The sequence below is a fragment of the Halichoeres trimaculatus genome, unplaced genomic scaffold, assembly GCF_033239565.1.
Source record: "Halichoeres trimaculatus isolate MK-OKI-2021-1 unplaced genomic scaffold, fHalTri1.1 fHalTri1_scaffold_3, whole genome shotgun sequence".
In the NCBI taxonomy this organism is placed as follows: domain Eukaryota; kingdom Metazoa; phylum Chordata; class Actinopteri; order Labriformes; family Labridae; genus Halichoeres; species Halichoeres trimaculatus.
Window position 1 is genome coordinate 26920001 of NW_027437181.1, and position 24788 is coordinate 26944788.

At 40.8% G+C, this 24788-nt stretch overlaps 2 protein-coding genes across 5 annotated transcripts; one reads left to right on the top strand and one right to left on the bottom strand.

Moving 5' to 3' along the window:
- Positions 1-5079: 5079 nt before the first annotated feature.
- Positions 5080-12322, bottom strand: ppm1g (protein phosphatase, Mg2+/Mn2+ dependent, 1G). 4 transcript variants are annotated; one of them, XM_074667089.1, is made up of 13 exons: positions 12168-12322; positions 11744-11880; positions 11184-11253; positions 10786-10871; positions 9774-9903; positions 9364-9475; positions 8998-9182; positions 8475-8791; positions 8048-8150; positions 7761-7892; positions 7481-7610; positions 7062-7161; positions 5080-6954 (listed from the first exon to the last, which is right to left on the bottom strand). In XM_074667089.1, exons 2-13 carry the CDS (start codon positions 11852-11854, stop codon positions 6754-6756), a joined length of 1677 nt encoding a protein of 558 aa, XP_074523190.1. In that variant the 5' UTR covers positions 11855-11880; positions 12168-12322; the 3' UTR covers positions 5080-6753. The 4 variants fall into 4 exon arrangements, with proteins under 4 accessions (XP_074523190.1, XP_074523189.1, XP_074523188.1 ...); XM_074667088.1 differs by having other exon boundaries at positions 8475-8794; XM_074667087.1 differs by having other exon boundaries at positions 8980-9182.
- A 992-nt stretch (positions 12323-13314) lies between these two features.
- On the top strand, positions 13315-15847 carry mis12 (MIS12 kinetochore complex component). The gene is made up of 2 exons (XM_074666878.1): positions 13315-13750; positions 15102-15847. Exons 1-2 carry the CDS (start codon positions 13331-13333, stop codon positions 15369-15371), a joined length of 690 nt encoding a protein of 229 aa, XP_074522979.1. The 5' UTR covers positions 13315-13330; the 3' UTR covers positions 15372-15847.
- The last annotated feature ends 8941 nt before the right edge of the window (positions 15848-24788 follow it).

Genomic DNA, 24788 nt, shown 5'->3' on the forward strand with positions numbered 1-24788 from the left:
GCTATATAAGACCCTTTGGCTAGACGACTCGTACACGCGCGCGCACACACACACACACACACACACACACACACACACACACACACACACACACACACACACACACACACACACACACACACACACACACACACACACACACACACACACAGAGCAGGTCTAGCTGGACTCCTGTGGTTCTCCTCCTCAGCCATCAGTCAACTTTAAGAGTCTGGAGACAGAAGAAACTCCCCCAACACACACACAGCTGGACAAGGCTGCCATTGAGCTCCACAGAAACCTTTCTGAGACCCTTTTTATGGCTTCTGCAGAGAGGAATCAGCCTGGAACAGCTTCTTACAGCAGCTTTGGTATTTGAGAAACAGCAAACGTGTCATACACATGGAAAATGAGGGATTTTAGTCGCTTTAATTGAGGTTTGTGCTTTCATTGAGGCTCCAGCCAGGAATATACACAAATATGACTGATAACATATAAAGTGAAAAATACCATGTCTTCACAAATGCATCTTCCAGTCAGTGAGATATGTACGCAGCGAGCAAACAAATTTCAAATTTCACAAAAGGGTGTGTGTAGGGATGGAAGTGACTGTGACAAGGACCAAACTGTGATTATTTGGTCCAAAGTGGCGCTAACACCGCATCCCTGTGGGTGTTTTTGGTCAGCAGGAGTCAGGACAGGTGACCAGTGCTCCTAACCTTCAGACACCTTCAGACATCACACATGTTGTCACCTTGTTTTATTGGCTGTTTGACAGCTCACATCGTTACTGCACATGATTCCACTGCAGGAGTCTGGATTACTCGTCTTAGTCATGCTAAAGTGCTCTGGTCAACATGTTCAGGTGAAGACAGAACTTAAAGTTTGTCTAAGCTCCTTCAGTCAAGTTATTTTACACTACCTTCCATCTTTCTATCTTTGTTTCTTCTTTGCCTTTGTGCTACACTCTGTACCCCTCTTCCTACACTTTCTCCAGTCTTTCTGCTTTCTCTCTGCACTTTCTGTCATCCTAGTCTATGTTCTGCACTCCTTCTCTCAACTCTACCCCTATTTTGGATCATTACTTTGTATGGCTCATTTGTTGGTCATGGACACCAAACTTTTTTGTGGCTTCAGTGATATTTTTACTAATTTTTCTCCTGTGTTTGTCTGGAGATCCTACATGTAACCATGGCTGCATTGTTTACATGTGAACTCAGCTGTTAGCAGCCTATAGCATGTCAATGCTAACTGGTGTAAGGCCTGATGTCTTCCCACAAGGTGAAGAGAAGGAGGTTCGGACGACGTGCTGGTTCTCAGGTGTGAGTTAAGAAGTGACGACATGGACCTGTCCTTCCATCCATCGTTATTGGGAACGTAAGATCTATCTCCAATAAGATGGACGAGCTAGCTGTACTAATCCAGCAACAGAGGGAATACCAGAGGGCAGAGTAGCATCATGCTATTCACAGACATGGCTAACTGAGCTAACGTCAGACACCAACGCCACATTGGAAGAGCTTCACCTGCTGTGAGCAGACAGGATCCAGGAGACAGAGATGGAGCATGACTGAAGAAGCTCAGTCCTGGACCCTGTGGAGGTGGAGGCAGGCTGAACTGGACAATGATGGACTATTTTTTTTCGTCCTCACTCTTCCCCTATTTGTTGTCTAAACCATTTCTCAACTAACTTTATTCCCTCCTTTTCCTTCCCCCTTTTTCCTTGTTTCTCTATCCTCCCTTTTATCTCCCCTATCTACCTTCTCTTTCTTCTCTCTTTTTTACCTCTCTATGCCCTCAGTCCATCCAGTATCTGCTCTCTTTAACTCTTCGCTTTATTTATTTCCTTTCTTTCTTACCCCTTTTCTACACCTCCATTGAACTCTTTCTGCACACCTTTCTTCCTCTCCATCCTCTATTCACTCCCTCCCTCCCTTCTTCCAACCCTTTCTACTCATTTTCTGCCGTCCCTTTCCCATTTTTTATCCTATCTGTTGACCTTCATTTTACACTCTGTCATTCCTTTCTCTGTTCAAAGTTTTCCATACTCTCTTCACCTTTACTTTACTCTTCTCTTTTTCTTCTTTCTCACTTGTTGAACGTTATTTATTAATACATCAGAGGTTTCTTAACTTTTTCAGCTCCTGACTCCCGTAACAGCTTTGCCAGACACCAGCGACCCCCTGCTGTAGAAATACAAACAGACCAAAGCAACAAAAAAAGAAAGAGTAACTGATGGACAGAAAATTGCCGCCACTGATACATTGTCCTCTGGCTTGGTCGCCACCTGGGTCTTTTGGCAACAAAGAAAAATGGATAATATAAAATTTAACCCCTATTTTTTTTCATAACTTCTAAATAATGGCTAAAATAAGCAATTGTAAAAAGTTTTTAATTTTGGAAGGCATTTAGCAACAACCAAGGATGGCACAGCTGGCTTCACACAGATCCAACTGTTTTTGGCCTGTTTTTGTCCTTTTTTAGCACAAGGACAAACATCCAGACCAGCAAAGCCAGCACGCTCTCTCTCTCTCTCTCCACACACACACACACACACACACACACACACACACACACACACACACACACACACACACACACACACACACACACACACACACACACACACACACACACACACACACACACAGACTGAAACTGTTAATCTGCAGACAAGAAGAAAACAACATCCTTCCTGCTGCAGACAGGACAAAATGTGTGTATTCTGGTGTGCATGTGTGTGTGAGATGACATTTTTAGATTCCAAGGACAGGGTGTGTTTCCTCTCTTGCTTTCTATTGTTCCTGCAGTAACAGTGATCCTCAGGGAGTGGAGCAACCACTCGGACTCTGGAGCAGCAGCCAATGACAGGGCAGGACAGAGAGGTCCTGAGGCTGCTGGGAAATAAACTCTGTCCTCTGTTGCTTTGGAGGAAGTTTAAAATGTAACATTAACCCACAGTGTCTTCAGGGGAGGGGATGTGGGTCAGTCCTCAGAATTTCTTTTTTGTATATAAGGTGAGCAACATTGAAATGTCCAAACATCATATGTGTTATTGTACAGGAGTAAAATAATAATAGGGGTCAGGAAAATCAGAAGCTTTACTATTTGAAGTAAAACACTTCAGACTCTTATTCCTGTATAGATGTGATCACCTCCTCTGACTTCAAGATCAAAAACCGTCTCCTCCTACAGCAGAGCTGAGCTGAATGTCTCTGCTGCCACCTACAGGAACAGAAACGGACACACAGTTTCAACTAATTTTTTTGTTTCTCGTTTGGACAATTCTCAGAAATTTGTCTCTATCCCCCTTTTAAACACCAACACAGACCCAGCAGATGGTTGCATAACATGGGTCTGGTTCTGTGTAGAGTTTCTGCCTATTCAAAGGGAAGTTTAAACTTGCTTAATCCTGCAAAGTGCCATGGGTATAAAGTTGAAACATTCTCCAACAGGACTTTATTTAGTGGCCCCCAAACATGATCATAGCTTTGTGCTGAACTTTAAGGGCCACTGTACTATTTAAGAGAGTAAGATCATGATGGTACAGTGCATATTTTTCTTATTTACAGGGAATAAAAACCCCCGAGATGTCACGTGTACAAAAGTATTCAAAGCCTTTGTTCGGTACTTTGTTGATGTACCTCTGGCAGCAATTACAGCCTTAAGTCTTTTTAAATATGATGCACATATCTTTGGACAGTTTGGCCCATTTGTTCTTGTAGCATCTCTTAAGCTCCATCAGGATGGATGGGGAGCGTCGTTGCGCAGCCATTTTTAAGCCTCTCCAGAGATGTTCAATCGGGCCACTCAAGGACATTAACAGAGTTCTCCTGAAGACACTCTGTAGATACCCTGGCTGTATGCGAAGGGTCGTTATCCTGCCGAAAGATGCACTGTAGACCCAGTCCAAGTTCAAAAGCACTTTGGAGCAGGTTTTCAAGATGTTTCTGTACATTGCTTCATTCATCTTTCCCTCAATCCTGACTAGTCTCCCAATTCCTGCCGCTGAAAAACATCCCCACAGCATGACGCTGCCACCACCATGCTTCACTGTAAGGATGGTATTGGCCAGGTGACGAGTGGTGCTTGGTTCCCTCCAAACATGAAGCCTGGCTTTCACACCAGAAAGTTCAATCTTTGTCTCATCAGACCTGAGAATATTTTTTCTCATGGTCTGAGAGTCCTTAAGGTGCCTTTTGGTAAACTTGAGGCAGGCTGCGACATGCCTTTTACAAAGGAGTGGCTTCTGTCTGACCACTCTGCCATACAGGACTGATTAGCAGATTGCTGCACAGATGTTGTCCTTCTGGAGAGTTCTCCTCTCTCCTCAGAGAACAACCAGAGCTCTGATAGAGTGACCATCAGGTTGTTGGTCCCCTCCCTGACCAAAGCCTTTCTCCCCTGATTGCTCAGTTTAGAAAGGCAGCCATCTCCAGGGAGAGTCCTTCCTCAGAGTAGTACCTCGAGACAGTCCTGTCTCAGAGGTCTACAGACAGTTCCTTCGTTTTTTGGTTTGTGCTCAGATAACACTGCCACCTGTAGGCTGATATAGACAGGTGTGCTTTTCCAAATCATGTCCAATCAACCAAACTTAGCACAGATGGACTCTAACTAAGCTGTAGGAACATCTCAAGGATGATCAGTGGAAACTGGATGTACCTGAGCTGTATTGAATTTTGAGCTTAATTATGGTACATGTGATTTCTCTGTTCCTAATAAATTTGCAAAACTTTCAAAAATCCTTTGCTCATGTTATCATTATGACATGTCTAAAATTTTGAGGAATAAACAGGAATTCATAAAAATTTTGGAATGAGGCTGTAACAAAACATGTGGAAAAAGTGAAGCACCATGAATAATTTCTGGATGCACTGTGAGTCTTCATCCCAGCGGCTGGTTTGATTCCCGACATGTCCTCTCATTATCTGCTCCTCACACTCCCTGTCTCCACACCTGTTCTATTGATGAGATGAAGATGCCTCAAAATAATAAATCAATTTTCAGTCCAATTTCTGCAAATGACCCCCAGTCTAAAGTGAATGTCAACAAAAGGATATGGGTGAAATGGTGATAAAGAAAGAGACAAAAATACATCGGTCTCATTATTTAAAAAAATGTATTTGTATGTACTTACATACTGGTGTCAAAAGAGTATGCACCAAAATGTCACATTGACTCACAATTACAAAGAAAAAGCCTTTTCTTTTTCTTCAAATTACAAGTATTGAAAAAACTATGTACAGAAAAAAGGGCATGGTGACAAAATAGAACACTAGAAACAAACTTACAGTCATACAATGTGGTTTAAATGAAGCTTCTGTAGTTCAAGAAAACAAATCTCCTACACAGATACACTGTCTTGGTGCTCTGAAAGTCAAATCGTAGTTCCACTCGAAAATAACCTTGTGCAGCCTCTCAACTGTCCAACCTCAGGGCGTTTTCAGGGTGTGCTCACAAATATCTTTATAAAAACTGCAAAAAATGGTTTCATCAGAAATGGAAAAATAATTTTTTGAGTGGAATTACTTTTTCTCTTTATACTTAAAACACATGTCCTATAGGTGATCTTAAAAAGGTGTTATGAGGGGGAAAAAGCAGGACAGACAAGGAGAGTAAAAGTCCAGGACATGAGCTGTACGAGGGGGGTCAGTCCAGGTCTTTGGCAACACCTCACTCTCTTGATCCTTGTCACATTTTACATATGAAACAAAGCTAGCTCCAAAACCTGGGAATCTTTTCTCTGGAAAATTATCGATTCTTTCAAGACAACTCATAAAGCAGGAATGAAATCAAAGGCAGGATAGGGCGACTATAAAAGACTGAGAAAATATTCTTGTGGATGCGTGTTAATGGGAAAAACAAAGACTGGAAACAAGAACAGCAAGACCAGTGACCCAAATCCTTTAGTTCCCCTTGCTGGAGTTCAAACTGTGACTCACACACACTGACCCAAAAGAGACAAACTGATGGCGTCATGTCAAACTTAGAGAGGAACCGTGAACATTCAATTTAACACTGAATCATCACCCACATTCTCACATCTTCTTCAATTTCAATTTGGGCTACAAAGGACACCGACATCTCCTCAATCCATCTCTTCTAGCAGCTTTAAAAACGCCTGGGCTTGACCGAATGGAGGTCATTAAAAAGGTGCCTTTAAGAGGAATTCATGGTGGTAATGGCACTTTGATGGGACACAATGATGTCTTTGTAATTTGGGGTTGAGACATGAAGCATTGTGTGAGTCTCATGATGAAGAAACACATTTTGTATGCAGTTTGACTAGAGCTATCCTCAAATCTTAATGGATTAAAAAAGTGAAACCGTTGCGTGGTGAAGATGTTCAGCTTTAGCAGATTGCACATCTTAAAGATGGTGAGATGTCTTCATATATGTTTAGAAATATACACATTCATCTCTGCAGACAGCTTCGATCTGCATCTTCCTTCACTTGCTTTGAAAATGAGGTGCTATTCAGAGTCTGCCTCCACTGAAGAGGTACAGCAAGTCCAGCTTCTTTCCAACAAGAGCAAACCAAAGAAACTAATGAAGGGGATATTAAAGTAAGAATCTACCATAAACAGAGGGCAAAAACTACGCTGATGATCTTACTTCAGCCAATTCAAGGAGCTACAGCTCGTAGAGTTTGTCATTTCTGTTTCAGGGTGGTGTGATGTTTGTGAGGTCAGGATTTAGTTGAGGAGAATGTGTCTGGTGTATCATGGGTAGCCGGGGAACAGCTGCTCTCTCAGTTACAGTTTCTCTTTGCATTTAGTCACTTTTAGCCTTTTTGCTGTCGTTCCCGTTTTCCTCTGGCTCAGTCTCTTCTGTCTGCTCTGGCTGCTTCCTCTTCTTTGTGTCGTCGGACTGAGCAGGTGAGGGATGTGGCCGGAGGGAGATGATGATGCAGGTCATGTTGTCGCATCCTGTCCCGTCTCCAGATGTGTCGGGGGCCAAACAGTGGTCCAGCAGCTGCAGGAGGAGAACACGTAAGGTCAAAGATGAACAATAGTTGAGAGAAACTTGCTTCTACACATTCAAATAATCTCTGAAGTGTGCTCTATCACTCCTTCTCTTACCTCTTCCACTATGGATGAGAGGGCTCTGACTTTGCCACTCTGGTCTGGTTTGATCCTCTCACTGATAAAGTCCACCACTTCCTGACTGCTTAACACATTCCTGCAAACAAACACGATTATGAAAGCACTCCTCATCAACAAACCAATCAGAAAATTTGGTTGAGAGGAAACCTTGTGTGCATCATCATGGTGAATGTCCATCTTTTTTTTCTTTCATTGAATATCATCATGCTCTCCCTGCCAGTAGATCATGTTCTGTTCATTCAGAGGCTCAAATCTAACTACTGGGCCTGAACAGTGGTCAGCTGGGTTGAAAAGCTAATAACCAGCATTTTGTGAGCAGCTGTTAAACACTTTAGTCACACATCCAGGTAAATAATTAACTTCAGCACAAACCACAGGCTGTTACCCAAACTTACCAGATACCGTCGCAGGCAATGACCATGAAGTCGTGGTCCTCATTAAGTGTTAAAACTTTGACGTCTGGCATCGCAGAGATCATTTGCTCCTCTGGTGGCAGAGCTTTGTTCCTCTTATAGAAGTGGTCACCTGTAAGGTACAGTCATAGTTTTATCAAATTAACTGGATCTGTGTAATACTGTATGTGACTTCTTAGGGTGCAGACATATAGCTGATCAGAGATTTAGTTATTTCAAAACCACCAACTACTCCAGAAGTTGCACACAAAGCCGTTCATACCGATAGCTCTGGAGAGGTTCAGTCCCCCGTTGACCCGCCCGTCCATGGTCACCTTCCCTCCAGCGTTTTTAATTCGAGCCAATTCTACCTCGTCCTCTGGTTTGTGGTCATATGACATGTCAACTGCTTTGCCTGCAGCAAAAGCAGAAGTATGAGCTTAGCGGAAACAGAATGGATAACAAGTGGCAATAACCAACCCTATGTCTAAGGTGTTTCATTAACAGATGTATTTTTACAGTTTAACACTTCCATCAAAGTAAATTTATACCGAAATTATTGTGACATACCGCGCTCAGAAACCACGCAGCGGGAGTCTCCAGCATTAGCCACAATCAGCTGTTTTCCTCTGATGAGTGCCACGACGGCTGTGGTGCCGCTGTCTGAGCCAGGCTGCAGCCAGAAAATGAGACACGGTCAAAACCTCTGGACTTCTTTCCCCAACCAACCAGAAGCAAAAGATTCATCATTCACACTAAGAAATACCACACTGCTGTTTTGGGCCTTTCTCTGATGCATTATTGCACAGGTTAATTTAACATTGGAGCAAAATAATGAAATCATCTGATGTAAATGTTGGCTCAGTTCCAGCCCTCTGCACTAAACTCTTACTGGGTTTCTCGTACATCATTGATGCTTCCATCTACAGAATGAATACTGTTTGTGCACTGCCTGCCTCTGTCACACACATTAACTCAGACACCTCTGCCCACACACCTCTTCTTTGCCATCCATTCCAGGTAGACACATTTCCTCTTCCTCTTCTTCATCTTCAGAGTCTTCCTCTCCCTCCTCTGTATCTTCTTCCTCTTCCATCTCGCTGCTGTCCCCCTCCTCCTCCTCACTGCCGTCTTCTTCTTCATCACTGCCCTCCTCCTCTTCTCCCTCCTCAGACTCCTCGCTATCATCAAAGAACCTGGACTTGGAGTCACTGGCAGCCTTTGAGGACAAAGAGGAGCACGAAGGACCTGCATCTACCTCTCCCTTGCCTGCTTTTTCTTCTCCGTTTGAGCTTCCTGACCCTCCACAGGACCCTGCTGAGGAGGAAAAACAGGGATTAAAGTATTAATTTGAAGAAATCAAGTAGAAAAAGAAGCAGTAGCAAACAGATAAACTTGATATAAGCTAGGAGTTTCATTTAGTGTACTTTAAAGGAAGCCAGTTCTTAGCTGAAAAGTATACTCATTTATATTTTTCAGGTCTCTTTGAAGTAGAGACACACCTGCAGTGCTGCCTTCACCTGTCCCTGCTCTTCGACAGGCTCTCAGCTTGGACCCACATGCTGCTCCTTCGCCTTCCTTCCCCTTTCCATTAGTCCCCTCCTCCACCTCTCCATTCAACCCGTCTTTCTTCTGAGCTTTATCACCGTGCTCTTTGTCTTCAGAGCTTTCAGCTTGGGAGCTGGCAGCCTTCTTAGCAGCCGCACTAGGAACAAAACAATGACAAAATGAGTGTTTTTTTCTCAAAAAAAAAAAGGGGAAAGAAATTGAAGTTGTTTTAAAATGGTTTACAGATCCAACTCAGTTGAATTCAAACTGATTGACAAGTCATTGCAGAAAAATGCAGGACAATGTGATATTGATTGATAAAAGTTTTGTTTAGCTACCTGATGAGACTTGCGTGTTTGACAGCGTTGAGGTTCTGACCGTAGCGGACCAGCAGCTCCTCTATGGTCATAGTGGCCTCCTCATGGAGCAGGGCTGCCTCCTCATTCTCCACTGAAACACAATAATCAAGTTATGAATATCACCTTACATCACTGTTGACAGTCTATGAGCAGTTCACACATGCACTTCAGAATATACGGTATCTGCAGTACTACATAGTTTTCAACCCTGTGTGTTTATTAGTCAGGCTTCGTGCAGTCATAATTACTTTAACCTTGTCTGATGCATTATACTGCTTGAATGTCAATGCTCTGTCACCTTCCAATGAATCTTTGTCACGTGCTTCAAACAACTCGTATCTGTTCCAGAAAAGGAAATACGAGTATTGTATCATTTTTTGCAAACTCACAGTCATCCTCCTCTGCCACCTTTTCAACAGGCGGCTCCTCGGTTGGGCGTCCTGCAATCTGGACCAGCTCTTTGATGACGTCCTCTGTGGTGATTCTTTTGTCGATGGCCAAGAAGGCATCCTCGAGAGCCTGGAAACAATGAGCACAAAGGTTTATCATCAAATATGTACAAACCAGGCTAAATAATAATGATGATGTTATTCATACTGTAAGTCTGTCCAGAGTTGTTTTATCTGCAGTGGAACAGTGGAAAAGGGACTCTCATAATACAGCATGTTCATTTCACACAACTATGCAACATGCAGAGCACAGAGTGGCTGCCATGATGGTGACAAGCAAAGGCCTGATCAGTGCACCAAATCAAAACTGGAGGCTATTTTAGCACATCGGGCTAAAGGCCCATTTATGCTCAACGATAATTACGGATCCTGATACACAGAACCTTCTGTCTGTGCTCTGCTTTCATTTTGTCCGTATTTCTGCACGTTTCCAGAAAAGCTAATGGATACGGCCCAAACACAGCTGTACCATTGGAAACCGTGGGGGCAGTGTTGCTCTTACTATCTGATATGTAGCTTTAGTGAAGAAGAAGAAGAAGAAGAAGAAGAAGAAGAAGAAGGAGAAGAAGAAGAAGAAGAAGAAGAAGGAGAAGAAGAAGAAGAAGAAGAAGAAGGAGGAGAAGAAGAAGATGAGAAAGAAGAAGAAGAAGAAGAAATAACAATGGCAGAACTTTTGGGATGTAGGCAAGGCCTTACCAAACGCTGCCTCGGTTTTTGTCTTTTATGTTAGAGGTACATTAGCAAAACTCTTCCACAGCTGCCATGTTTGTTTTTGAATTTGTTGTTGTCATAAACTTTTGACTCTGGGCTTCATTCTACAGCACAAATTTGGCAAATTGTGCTGTGCTAGTCCAACCAGAATTTTTAACCAAAGTCCAGCCATACACCTATGGATCATGAACATCTCTGGTTTGACAAACTTCAGCCAAATCTTGTTTCTATTGCTTCTCACCTTTTGCAGTTTGCCATCTTTGTAGGTCTTCTGCTCCTTGATGATCTCAGGTAGGTACTTTGAACAGTACAGAGCCACCTCTTCTCCTAAATGAATTGAGAGGTAAGATACAATCTCAGGTAAGGGGTGTGTAAAGCAATAAAAGAGGAGAAACACAGGACGCTACACAAACAAAGGTGTGGTGTGAGCTTAAATGGAAAAAAAAGACAGCCTATATCGCTGATGGCTCATAATTATAAACGACAGCATGTCTGTGCAAATACAATAAAATATTCTTCATAGTGAGTTAAAAAAAAGCAATACTACATTTGATGATAGCTAACAGTCGTTGCTGTAACTGTCTCGATGTATTCTGAAATTTGACAACCAGCAGACTACACAAGTACAGTATGAGTTACCTCCATGTCCATCATATACAGAAAACATGGCCGTCTCCTCGTCAAACTCTGGGATACAGTTGTGAGCATCCTGTGAAAAAGCAACCACAGTATTGAGTACTGCTTTGCAGACAGTTTCACACTTGATGGAGTAGTACAACTCGTAGCAGTCTTGTTCCTTATCAGTTTAAAACACAACTTGAAAAGGAAACAATCTCCACTCAAAACTATGACGTTAGTCAGCTGTATGCACCATGTTGGAACCTCTGTTCAATAGTGAAGAGACACACGTCTGCAGTGTTCATACTACAGCTTTTAACACTCAGTGCTCATACAAGGTGTCAAAGACGGAAAATAATGTAACTCAGGATGCTAAGCTACATTGTCGCTATAGGAATACATTGTTCATTCTGACAGACTTAAAGTGTACTCTGGATGAAATTACCCAGCTCGGAAATTTTCAAAGAGAGGTCAGACGCTCTCCTCCCGCCATTTGAAACACAAAGTACATTTTGTCTGTGATGTGTTCACGGAAAGAGCGGCATCTTGTCTTTGATCCCATCATACATTTTCTGCCTCACCTCCATGGAGACGCGCCAGCCCTGCATGGCAGAGAAACCGTAGCTCATTCTGGTGTTGCCGCCATCGGACGAGGTCTTGGTCGTGTTAGGTTGCGACAGATAAGCCCCCATGGTTGTCGGTTTCTATGGCTTAACACCTGGAGAGAGGAGAACACAAATGACGCGGATCATCCCAGGTTTACAAAAACAACACAAATGTATGACCAAGTGTATCAGTCACTCTTTAAACTGCAATGAACAGTCCGACTTGTTATAGTTGCTAGCTAGCCGACGTTAGCAGCAACACAACAAAAAGTAGACGCATCAGCGAGCTAACAGCAGCATGCTAACAGCCGGCTAAACTTCAGCCCTAACCTCTGCCCCGCCATGAAAGCGGCTGCGCAGTTGTAAAACGACCAAACAGTCAACACACTTGTACATTTACCTTTTCTGGCAGAGCAGGATGAGCTTACAAACGAACCCAAGGAGGGAGATTCACATAGGAAAAGAGTGCACGTGTGGAAGCAAAGCCGCTATCAACACAGACTAAAAAGAAGCACGAGCCGTGAAGGAAGTGAAGGCGCGCGCATGTCCCTTTCCTTCCAATGAGGGGGCGTGGTCACTATGTACGTCACGCGTTAACTCTGCTCCTTTTCGTTGGGTAGTGAGAAGGACCAGACAAATAATATTGTATTTATATAGTTTTATTGAACGATTTTCTTAAAGTAAGCAAAAACTTTAAACCAGGTTATTATCAAATTAAAAAAGATTCATGATAGCAGAATACAACAAAAGATTTGGATTATTATTATTTTTAATATAAAAGTACTTCACTTTTCAACAGACCTCGTCATTATGCTTTTTGGCACTGAACCACAAATATGACAAAGGATTCAATGTTAATATATACTTTTCCTAGCTATGTCATTCAGCATACATCAACTCCAAAGCAAATATCTGAGGAAATATTTAAGGACTTGTGACTGAGTCAAACAAATGTATTTATTTATTTTTTATTTTTTTACAACAGTATTGATTGGCGAGACAATGTTTTATACATTAACTCAAAACATGACCTTAATCTATATTGAAACCCATCTTGTATGATAAAAGAGGATGGAATGAATGTTGTGTTGTCTTGATCTTAAACTTACTTAAAGCAAGTACTTACATAAGTAAGTCTCCTTTTGCCAAAAATGATTTGTGTTTGGCTATTGTGTATAATGAACTGTATTTCCAAAGATGAATCAAATTATTGCAGTTTTATTTTCCTTTTTAATCTTAAGTCTCCATATTTACCAACTTTTCTTTGAATCCTAAAACCATTGTCATTTTCTTTTCCTTCCAATTTTTTTTTTGCCTCCTTTACCTTAATCTTGTTTTGATAATGCCCTGTACTTCCTTTCTACTAAAGCCTACCAATAAAAGTGTTCGGATTTTGTCTATCAAAACGATTGATTAAAAATGTTTTAACCATAGTTTTATGACGTTAGTTACAGACGTAGTCACACTCCCTGCCAGTTGGGGGCGCTGAACTGAAGCGCCGTGTCATTATTGGTTTGACAAATCAAGACAACGAGCGACCAAACGTGACGCAAACAGTTGAACATGGCGCGGGAAACCCAGGAAAAGATGGAGATAGATCCTCACGGAGAAGTCCCCAAAGAATCAGAAAACTTATCACCCTCGACTTTAAAATTGTACGAGACGCAGTTCTTCGGCTTCACTCCACAGACCTGTATGTTACGGGTCTACAGCGCTTTCCAGGACTGCCTCTATGACATTTTACCCGTCGTGGAAAAGGTGTGTGTCAGACAGATTAGCAAAGGCGGGTCGGATGGGTCAGAGGAGCAGCTCCGGTACCGGGCTAGGGAGTGTAGCCGAAAACTGCAGCAGTTCCTCGATGAACGGTTCAAGCAGCTGTCGGTGCGGATGGAGGCTCTGCTGCTCGACCGCTGCTTCTCTGTGCCACCAAATGTCCTGCTGCCCGAGGACCAGTCCCACAAGACCTACCCACAGCATATACAGGTGGGTACAACAGGGCCATGACAGTGCTCTGAGAATTGACAAGCAACTGTTGAACCACTTGAAGTCTAAATTAAAGTATTTTTCAGACTGTCCATACTACATGATAATTCTATTAGATTTCAAACCAAGGCATGTTTTGCAACTTAACATGTATTCATATTTTTAAAGTTATATTCATATTAATTAATTTCAGTAAATGTACAGACAGTACAACATGGGTCCATCAGCCCAATACATACTTGTGTAATTTTTTGTTCTTATCTTGTTCTTTTGTAAGTAGTAATATTGTTCTACTTTTCTATGTTCGTTTACATTTCTAATTTCATATTCCTACTATAATTCTATTTTTTGTTATTAGTGCATTTCTTGCACTTTTTCTGAGTTGCTGTGGCAAACAAATTTCCCTCATGGGGATCAATGAAATAATATTCTTTCTATTCTATTCTGTCAAACTGAAGATAATTTAGACACTGCAACTCTTACTTTTTTTTCCCAAATTTGTAAATGGTTTAATACATTGTCATGACATGCATTCAAATTTTTTTTTGAATCTTCTTAGATGCTTCTCTATTTTTTTATGTTTCATGTTTTTATATATCAACCTTTGAAGTGGCAGATAAGTTTCACAGCCCCTGACATGTTCATTTACAAACATAGGCTGCAATGGTTTCATAGTCCACCAGGGAGCACTGACGAGTGCATCTTCATTACCCCCCTCTATAGTCCCCTCTAGTTCAAATCTAGGCAACAAAAAAGATACTTTTTGGTTTTAAATAAAATACAATTACAATCAACTAAAAGAGTATTATGGGGTATGGCTCAAACATCTACTGTTGGCAAAACTTCACTGTGATTAGATAAGGGCAACAACACACCATCAGCTGATTTAAATGCATAATGCATATTGACATTCTAAAAATGTATCCAGATTCATAAGATCCCTTCTAATTTTATTTTTACAGCACTCAGTCCCATGGTCTCAAGTCAGCATTTCTGATATATCTTCATTTCTAACTCTGTAATCAATACCTGACTCCTCAGATTAGCCCATAACAAATACCATCCAATACCAGAAAGATACTTCCAATATGTGCAGCTAGTCATGTGTGGATTTAATATTTTGTATGGCCTAACCTTGAAAATGTAAGATATTAAACTTCTTTTTGCACATTAGTTTGACAGTGCAAACCGAGATGGATTGTAAATAAATCCAGTTTTTGATGCTTGATTGATTTGATTCTGGTTTTATACTTTTTTTATTTAGGAAAACGAGAAATGTCTTTTTATGGCTATCGACATGACATGAACTCTTCTTCTGCTTGTGATTTGACTGTGGTTCTGCTTCATACAGGACGTGCTGAGGCTGGAGTCATCCATAGCCGACCTCCAGAGCGCCTACGAGGCAGAGGTCTGTGCCAGACAGGCCCTGATGGCTGAGCTGGAGGAGCAGAGGGAGGTGCAGGAGCAGCTGGATGGGGTCCTGACATGGGTCCGAGAGCTCCAGGCGGCCTGGGTGAAGGAAGGTAATGGCAGCTTCCTGGAAAGTTTCCGGATGGTGATGGAGTCTGTAAAGAGACTTCAAGTGGCTGTCAGGGAAGTCTGTCACAAGACACCTCACTGAATTGAGCTCTGGTTTCAATTCAGCTCTGGTTCAACTCTGGTTTCTGAAGAACTTACAAACAATATTACTACAAACGTTTTGTAGTGGGCCTGTTTTAAATCTGTCTGGATGAGATAAGAGGAATCAGAAGATGGTGGTTGCCATTGAACAACAGAAAGGTATTTCAAACCACTGAATATTTGGTCTTTTGTCGGTCCAACTTTTGTATTTTGTTGATAATAAATCACATTGAATTAAAGCTTCATATATAATTTATATAAAAAACACAGAAAACTTATACTACATCAGAGCTTCTGTTTAGAACTTCCAGCCGCTTCTGTTGAGATGGGTTATAACCTTTGGCTAGTGTTAGCTATGAAAACAACTGTGGAAAAATAACTAAAAAAATACACAGACTATCGTAATGTAGCCAAAAAAATCTTTTTATACATGTCAAACTTACCAGAAATATCAGTCCCCACTAGACCTGCCGTACACCGTGAAATGTTAATAAAAATGTAGATGTTTGAATTTCTGTGTCTGTTTCTCTCTCTGTCTTTTTTCTCATCTCATACTCAGTCTTAAAGAGTCCAACTATCAGATAATCAAACATCTGATCTTATTCACACTTTATATACTGTGCTGGTGGTTGTTTAATTTTTTTTCCTCAGAGTTTTGAGAACCTGACGATATTATGTTCCATTGTAAAAGCCTCATTTTTTAGAAATGCACTGGGTCCCAGCAGAGGGCGCTCTCTGCCCGCTAACAGCAATCCCCCTGTCCAATCCATCCACTGTGCATGTGATGGGTAGGCCAAAACATGCCCCCTAAGGTACATCATGCTTTTTTAATAAATAGCTTTGCTTAAATTCTTTCTAAAAAATATTCACTTCTCTACAGTGTTGTGATAAAGATCGTAGGGTGATGAAATTTGTTGTTAATCTCATAAAATTGAGGTGGACAATATAGTAGAAATTTGACTATCACAAAAAAACTTGCTAAAAGCTTTCATTATTTAACATGTTATGTAACAAATTGAAAAATCTATTACAATAATACACCTGAAATTAACAAGTATAGTTTGATAACTAACATTGTCTAAAATGAGTGTGGTGTTTTATTGTAAAACACCATCTCATAGCTTTAACCTGCTGATAAATAAAAGTATTTGAGCTGGTTTGTTTTGATCAGCAAAGAATACTTATCTACAGAAAATTTTCTGCCTCACTCCCATTCCTTTTTCTTCCCTTAAATTGCAAACAAACAGAAAACTTAAACCTGAACTTAATAGAAAAGACACCACCGGCTAACTAAGAACTATCACTGTTTTAGTAATCATTAAACACAGCCTGCATTATCACAGATGTACACATTTATTATGGTTTCACTGCATGCAGTTGGTTTAGTCTTGATACCTTTGGATTTCCTGCATTGATTAATTTTTTTAGATTAAAGGGGTGAGTTAAATGTATAAAAGTTAGCATTACTAAAGTTAATTTATGAAAGGTTTTTTCATTACATCATTATCTTTTAACGTAAAAATGTATTAACTGGTATCTCTGTCTGCCCTCCTGTAAGTCACTTTTTCCTCAGGCTTTCATAGCTTCAAACCCAAGACCATTAGGGGGCGTAAGTGTCTGTACAGACATGTATATTATGTTCTGCTGTTCCCAGTCAGTTATGACATACACAGCCCCTGTGACGATCACACGATTCAGGTGATTGAGCATTATCCAAAACATAAAACTTTCAATTTTTTTTTTCTCTTAATTTTATTGAGGTGCAGCCAGAAGCTGTGATTGTAAGATTTACAACCCCTAAGACAACAATTGCAACTGAAAGTACATAAACAACAGCAAGCAGTCCAGTGTAAACAGAAAACATTTGTTTTAGCATTCTTGGACAGTGTGTTTGTGTGTTTGTGCCCCACCTGCCTGTTGTGACTTGAGAAACTTTCTCTCCAGCTGGGGAGGTGTGAGGACTGGTCATTGTTTCTGTTTGTGTGCCTGTGTCTCCTTAACAGAAAAGATGATCTGAGAGGCTTTTAAATGACAGGTAAAGGGTCTGACATCTCTCTCACAGCATTTGCTACTATAGTACCAGGTTCATTGAATTAATTTCTTGATGTTTAAGTAAAATAAGAGGATAAAGCATCAAAATCAGTGTTTTAGAGAAAATACCACACTCTCTTGTTTCCTCTTTGGTTTGATGGAATTAAAAGAATTTATTCAGAAACTGTACACTGTTCGTAAAACCAAGTCATCTTCACACAAAGTCTTGAAACAGTCCTCATGCTTAAAAACACAAGAAGAATTTTTGGCAGGCCATTAAAAAAAGCTTCACACTAAGACACTGATCAATTAGATTATCGAGCATGGCTGTTTTACATATTATTTGAGAAAATTTCAGATAAATAGATGAACCCCAGAAGTAATGCTATGCTACAGATTACAGATGCACTTTAACAGTCAGATAATTCTACAATTCTGCAGTTTTCTTTTAGCAGGTAAGTTAGCCAAATGCCTTGTCATCTAATTAGTGGAGTGCGTTAATGGATCAACGTTTGTTTTACCCATTTATTTTTTTAGAAGAATGTGTCACCATGCAGAAAATGAATGATATGTCATTGTGTATTTATGCGAGAGGAATGCACTTACTACACTGTAGACTGACTTCACTGAGTTAGTACCATATGTAGCAGAGCAGCACAGCTGCAATGTACATTAAAATCAGGTGGAATATGTTTTATAAGATTTATTAAATTAGTTGCCATAATGGCTTAAAGTCACCCCCCCCCCTAAAATCTACCTCTGTGTCTATAAATCTCATTCATTATTTTAAATGTATTGTGATTTGATGATGAGTGGATGATCATATTTGTGTATGAACCATCATAAACAGTTGGTAAAGAAGTAGACATGCCCCAACCCATCAGTCAGTCGATTAATCAGTGCTTATTTCCTTAACTTTGGGGGATTGGTGATCAGTGATCGGCCCATCCTTACATATGAAACTGATCTTATATACCCCCGGGATGGTCTGACAGCCAGCGGTTGTTGCTTTTTGCTCTGAGACCTAAAACTCGGGACACTTTATTGTTAAAGTTAGAACATAAAGATTTTATTGTTTCATATGTATTGTTCAATGATTTTCAATGAAATAAGATTGGAACATTGAAGGTAGATGCTGTTGGTTATAAGAAATAAAGATCAGTATCGGCAGGTCAGGCTTCTTAAAGATCGGTGATAGGTCAGAAAATTGTGATCCTTGCACCCCTATAAAGAAGGAGTCTTCGCTGAAACCCGACTTTGAGTAATAACTGACTACTTTAAAGCTAGTGTCTACAAGATTTCTTTATGCTGGCAGTTGAGTAGCAGCTGTTTCTCTGCAGTTTATAACCTGTAGATTACTGTTACAACCCGGATATTTCTGTCACAGCAGTCAGTCTCACTGTCCTAACTTCATCCAGGAATTTTGTCCCTTCAGCTCAAAAATCTCTAACCATCTTGTCATGAGTCCAGAGCCTCCTCTGTGTTAGGTACAAGGTGTTTGCGTGTGAACACAGCTGTCTCCTGTTTTACTCTTGGTGTGTAAAGGCACAATAAATGTTCAACTCTGCCCTGTGTGTGTGTGTGTGTGTGTGTGTGTGTGTGTGTGTGTGTGTGTGTGTGTGTGTGTGTGTGTGTGTGTGTGTGTGTGTGTGTGTGTGTGTGTGTGTGTGTGTGTGTGTGTGTGTGTTATATTCCTCTAAAGATTTTAAAAGATGTTGTCAAACACTGAGGGCACAGCTGTTTGCAGCTGTCCACTGATGGTGCAAACTGCGCCTATGCTGGTCCCTACAGTCAAAGAGAGAAACCAAGCTCACTGGAGGAAACAGAAGTATCTTATCAGCCCGAGAGTGGGTCAGTGAGTGTGTTTATAGAGCAAGTATCTGTATTTAAAGAGGAGAAGGATAAAATACGGACGGTAGGATGAGGTAGAAAGTGTTTTTATTTCACAGCAGTGTCTCAAACTTAGCACTTCTGTCTTGAACAGATCTGTCACTGAGACTCAGTGTGTATACAAATAAAAACATAAAATCTAGAGAGATTACAGCAGCACAAACCTTAAGGAGAAGAATATAATGAGAAGAGGACATAAACTGTATTTTTTTTTACAGCTAACCAGGTAAATTAAGTGAAGCCTGTGACACAAGCACTCAGTGCTGATTCACTACTGACCAAATATTTATAAATCCTCACAAAGAAACAGAAACAGGACCTGAAACCAGTGCCTGCAGCGTTTTTGTGAGGTATTGACCTATATTCCAGAGTTCCTTACTGTTGGCGTACTGGGCTTGGAAGGGTGTTTCATTAATCTTCAGTCAATATTAGGCACATTTTTAAAAACTTTGTTACCTTGAGGTTGGTCTTCCTCTGACAAACAAAATGATAAAAGTGCAGTTGCCTCATACAGGGGGGAATATTTGCACACCAGTTGAACATTACTACTAACAACTATCTTTGTTTACATATACAGTTTTGGGTGTAACGAGTTACAGCCGTTACAGTAATGTAACTACTTTTTTGGGTAAAAAGTAGTGTAACGTGTTACTACTGAAAATATGTTAACGGAACATTGTTCCTTTTTCAGTTGGGCACATTACTTTTTCTAGGGACTGATTTGACAGCAACACTGCCTCAGCTGCAAACATGCGCAATAGTCGGGGGCTTTTACTGAGGCTGGTTCTCCCAATAGCATACAGAGAGCAGTCATCACGGCATTATTGTTTTTTTTTGTCAAGTGCTCTGTGGCATTTTTCATAATAAGAGCACAAGAGAATTACCTGTTATGTGCTCCATAATAGAACTCTATTTCAGCTTGTACACATTTAGGAAATGAGATGTGGTTCTGCCCAAAGTCAAGCACCATAAAAGTATCGAAAAAATCACCAGTAACATAAAAAGTTTATTTCCATAGAGGGTAACTAAGTAAAGTAAGGGACTACTTTTTCCAGGACTAACGTGTAACAAGCAAACACTAATTTCCCCAACACTGTACATATATTATTTACATCTTTACAAAAGTAAACGTAGTGTAAACATGTACACACAATGCACATCTATCCAAATGTATCTACTCATAAAAGATTTTCATAAATCGGCCTATCATGATCTAAAGAGCTTAATATCATATATATAATGTCTGTGTGCCACTCTCGTGTATACTTTGCACCTGTGTGTATGATGTGTAAGCGTGTGAATCTGTACGTGTGTGAGTGAAGACAGCATATGGACAGTGCCCTTCTTTCCTGTTGGGAAGGGAACCACATAGCTCCCTGTGAACTACAGCCTGACCTCTGACCCCTTAGGATCACACACACTCAAACCCCAGATACCTCCACATGCACAGAAACACATCCAGGCTCAGCCGGCCAGCTGTCCTTTGTGACCGGCCGTCCCACACAGAGACAGAGAGGAGGAGAGAGTGACGGTCCAGCAGCCGACAGGATTGTTTTCTCAGGCTGTGAGAGTGAGTCTGGAATTCACTCAGGGTTTTTTAAACCCACGTGTCGCCCAGCAGGGAAACAATCACACCCCAGCAGCAGAGCCTGGCTTTAAATTTCAAGCATTTTATCTAACTTTAAATTACTTTGACACCAAGAACCAGGAGAAAAGAAAACCACCTTGTCTTGAACAGGTGGTACTATTCAATGAGATAAACAACTTATTTGTTGGGATGTAATGCGGCTAAGCCCAGAAACAGGCTCTTCTCGTAGCACACAGAATAGTTAAACTGCTGAAGCAGTCGTGATACACAGTAGTGACCCCACCTAGTTCTTGCTTCTTGGTTTGCAAGTCACTGCAGGTTGGTCAACACTAAGGAAGACCTGGGTCTAAGGGTCATCCCAAGGTTGACATCGTGTGACCAGTCTCAAAATTGTGAAGATGTCTCCCACCTCTAAGCCATGGTGACATGAAAAGGCATGTTGTCAGACCTGCTTGTTGTCACCTCACAGTTCAAAAGCTGGCATCTCTGATGGTATGGATGGTATTTTCTGTGGCATGTGCAGCCGACACATCTGGGAGAGGGTACCCTTAGTGCTGAAGAACATGTACAGGTTGTGGAGCACCACGTGTGCTGCCATCACTTCGAGCAAGAACATATGGATTTCAGCAAGACAACACCAAACTACATTTTGCACTCATTGCCACAGCATGGAGCCATAGTTGAGGATTACAGGGCCTATAGGCATTCCCAACATGTCATCCATCGAAAAAAAAAATCCTCCCCATCATGAAATTAAAGATATAACAAAAGATACCCTGAACTGTTGAGCAGCTTAAATCCTGTATCTGGTAAGAATGACCTGACATTTCACTAGGTGACGTGCACCTCCTCAGACATTCAGGCTACATTTTACATTCAAAAGCAGAAGGCAGTACGCAGTACCTTCTGTTTACTACATTCATATGTAATAGGTAGTAGGTGGAAAACAGCCATGGGCTGCAAGCCCTGTGATTGGTCCGCTGAGTGACATATTTCCATCATTTGAACATTTTGGGAATCACGTACATCTGTTGAACCTTTCATTTCCTCCAACATTTCCTTTCTAATCTTCCATGTAATAGTTGCTGTGTAATTAAAAAACGACACGTATCGGCCGTAGTATAACAAAACACACTCAAAATCACAGCGGAAAAAACAAACAGGAAAGAGTTGGGCTTGAAACAGGCGATCTTATGATTGTGTAGCAGAACATAGCAGACAGCTACAGTCTCCTTCTGATGCGTAAGTACACCTCACGCTTAAGCATTTTTTTTCACAATGAGCATCAACTTCTCATGAAACAACAAGAACATTCACTTTCAACGTTGTCTGCATTCTCTTTGAAATATTTTCAGTTCAACAGGCTTCTAAGGATTCGCGAACAATAAAATCCCTTATGAGAAAACATTGTCTCTTTGGAGACCATTTTGAGTTTAAATGTTTTTTGAACAGTCTGTAAAGAATTTTGCTGCTCATGTCCTTGATACTCATTTCTTTTTCTTCAAATATTCATCAACTTCACATACATTTGATCGTGTTGTTACTTTCTGACAATTTCCTGATGACACCAAACTTTTTTATATGAAAGAGACAACTGATGTCTTGGCTTCTGGAGGATTTCCATCTATCTATCTATCTATCTATCTATCTATCTATCTATCTATCTATCTATCTATCTATCTATCTATCTATCTATCTATCTATCTATCTATCTATCTATCCATCTATCCATCTATCCATCTATCCATCCATCCATCCATCCATCCATCCATAAATATATCCACCAGCCCACCAATCCATCTGTCAGCCCATCTTTTTATCTATTGGTTCATCCATCAATCTTCCATCCTTCCGTCTGTCCATCCATCCACGTTGTATGTCTGCAGAGGGTTGGATTTGAGGAGCCAGACGTTTCTCAGCTGATGTTTGGCAGTAGACGGTTGCATCTTTTGGAGGATAGTAATATTACAAATTAAAATGTGGTAGGTACTTATTCAGCCTCTGACACTAACCCGGGGTTAATTTGGATTTATTGCTGAACACTCCTGTTTCTTAATCTCTGTGTTTTTCACGGTGCAAAGACACTCAGCAGCTTTATGCACTGTTGGCCAGTCGGCTCTCTGATGGCTTGATGGCATTGTTTGTTGTTTACAGAATAAACATGAAAAAACCCGACTGTGCCAGTGAGTCAGGATGCTCTAAAACAGGTCAAATGACTGTCAAACCTCAGCATTTTTGCAAAACCCTTGCTCTTTGCCACAAAGCAGCAACAGATCAACATTTCCACTTTGAAGAAAAACAAACATCTATTTCTGGGTGAGGCAAACACCCGCTTAATGAGGACATAAAAACAGTTTTTAGCTGGACTGGATTTAGCCATGTTGAAGTGGAAATAGCTATTTTTGATTGGAAAACACTTAAAAGTTTTACATATTTCTTTTGTGCCTGCCTAAGAAATTTAATTATGAATAGTTTACCAAAATATGAACATGGCCCCTGACACCTCAACACATCAGGCCTGCCCTCAGCCCCAGATCCCATAAACACAGCATGCCTACTTTCCTTTTGCTCAACTATTTGATCATCTGAAAGTCTTTGATGCAGATAAAAGTAAAAGATAAAAAAAAGAAAGAAGGGTCGGACTCACAGAGCAGAAAGAGAGCAGTGAAAAGAAAAGACCTGAGGTGAGAAGAGAAGGAGAGAAGAGGTGAAGAGGAGCTGAGCGGCAGCTGGCAGGTGTCAGGAGTCACAAAGAACCATCTGTCCATCGAGTGCCATCTCAACACGCACACACACTTGTGCGCGCTACATTAAACTTTCCTTTCCCTGCATCCTTCTCTGGTGCTTTAAGTTTGAATGTTTTTTAAAAGTTCCCTCCTGATAGGCTGAAACTGTTTTTGTTGGATGAAAACAAACTGAAGATGGGGTGACCGTCCAGAGTGTGTCCAGAGAAGCAAAGTGTGACAAAGGCAGACTGGGTGTGTGTGTAAGAGAGAGACATGTTTCAACTTTGCAGCAACTTAGTGAGACACATACACTCACAATCAGAGACATGCTGTGCTACCCGCTGACCTTTCACCTCAAACACTCTCTCGAGGGAGTTTTTGTCGAGTGTGAGGATGCAGTGCTGGATTGACAGTGTGTTAAAACCTCCAGACTAACAGAAAACACTTTCTCAACATTGATTTGATTGCAGGATGTGTGCCAGTGTACAGTGGTGTTACTCAAAGCCCCTGAAATATTCATGATACATATCCAGGCAGATGTTTGTCCTTAAAGCATCAGCTCTCTGGTTGAAGCTGTATGAAGTAAAGTCTGTGTAAAAATAGCAGGAAAGACAAGAAACATTTCCCTTATACTAACGCTCCAAACAAACAAAATCTAATTACAATCTGGATCCTTATTAAAGATTCAAATATTACTATGGCAGCTCAAATATGGGTTATAGAGAGAAAAACATTTCATATGCCTTTCGCTACCAAAAATTATTGCAGATCAGGGTGAGGAGTGAAAATAGTTGTCTGAAGAATGGAGAACATCGTGGTTAGCTAAGCTACATCAGGATTTCGAATTATCCACTTTCCAATAATCGGTAATAATCTACACGTTTGTGTCTGTTCACAGCATTTCCTGTCAGACAGGTCATGTTCTCTGTCCATAGCATCTAAAAATCACACTTTAGTAAAAGTAAATATAATGTGATAGAGTATAACTTTGGTTAAAAGGTAATTCACGGCAATAAATGGTACATTAACTCAGAGTCTTTCAGGAGCTTTTTCTAAGTGAGCCTCTCCCAAAAGAACATCATTTGTTCCGTGGCCCTCCTCTTCCATGAAAAATACAGTATTAACATTTTTGTTTTCATACCCTTGGGTATATAATGATAAGGATGCCAACCCCTCGTATGGG

Coding starts and splice junctions, on each gene's coding strand:
- ppm1g (XM_074667086.1), bottom strand. CDS start 11,854: ATGGGGGCTTATCTGTCGCAACCTAACACGACCAAGACCTCGTCCGAT. Junction 9,904..10,785: donor AAGATGGCAAACTGCAAAAG/GTGAGAAGCAAT, acceptor CATTGTTTCCAG/GCTCTCGAGGATGCCTTCTT. Junction 9,476..9,773: donor GGTGGCAGAGGAGGATGACT/GTGAGTTTGCAA, acceptor ATTGTGTTTCAG/TGGAGAATGAGGAGGCAGCC.
- mis12 (XM_074666878.1), top strand. CDS start 13,331: ATGGCGCGGGAAACCCAGGAAAAGATGGAGATAGATCCTCACGGAGAA. Junction 13,751..15,101: donor CCTACCCACAGCATATACAG/GTGGGTACAACA, acceptor TGCTTCATACAG/GACGTGCTGAGGCTGGAGTC.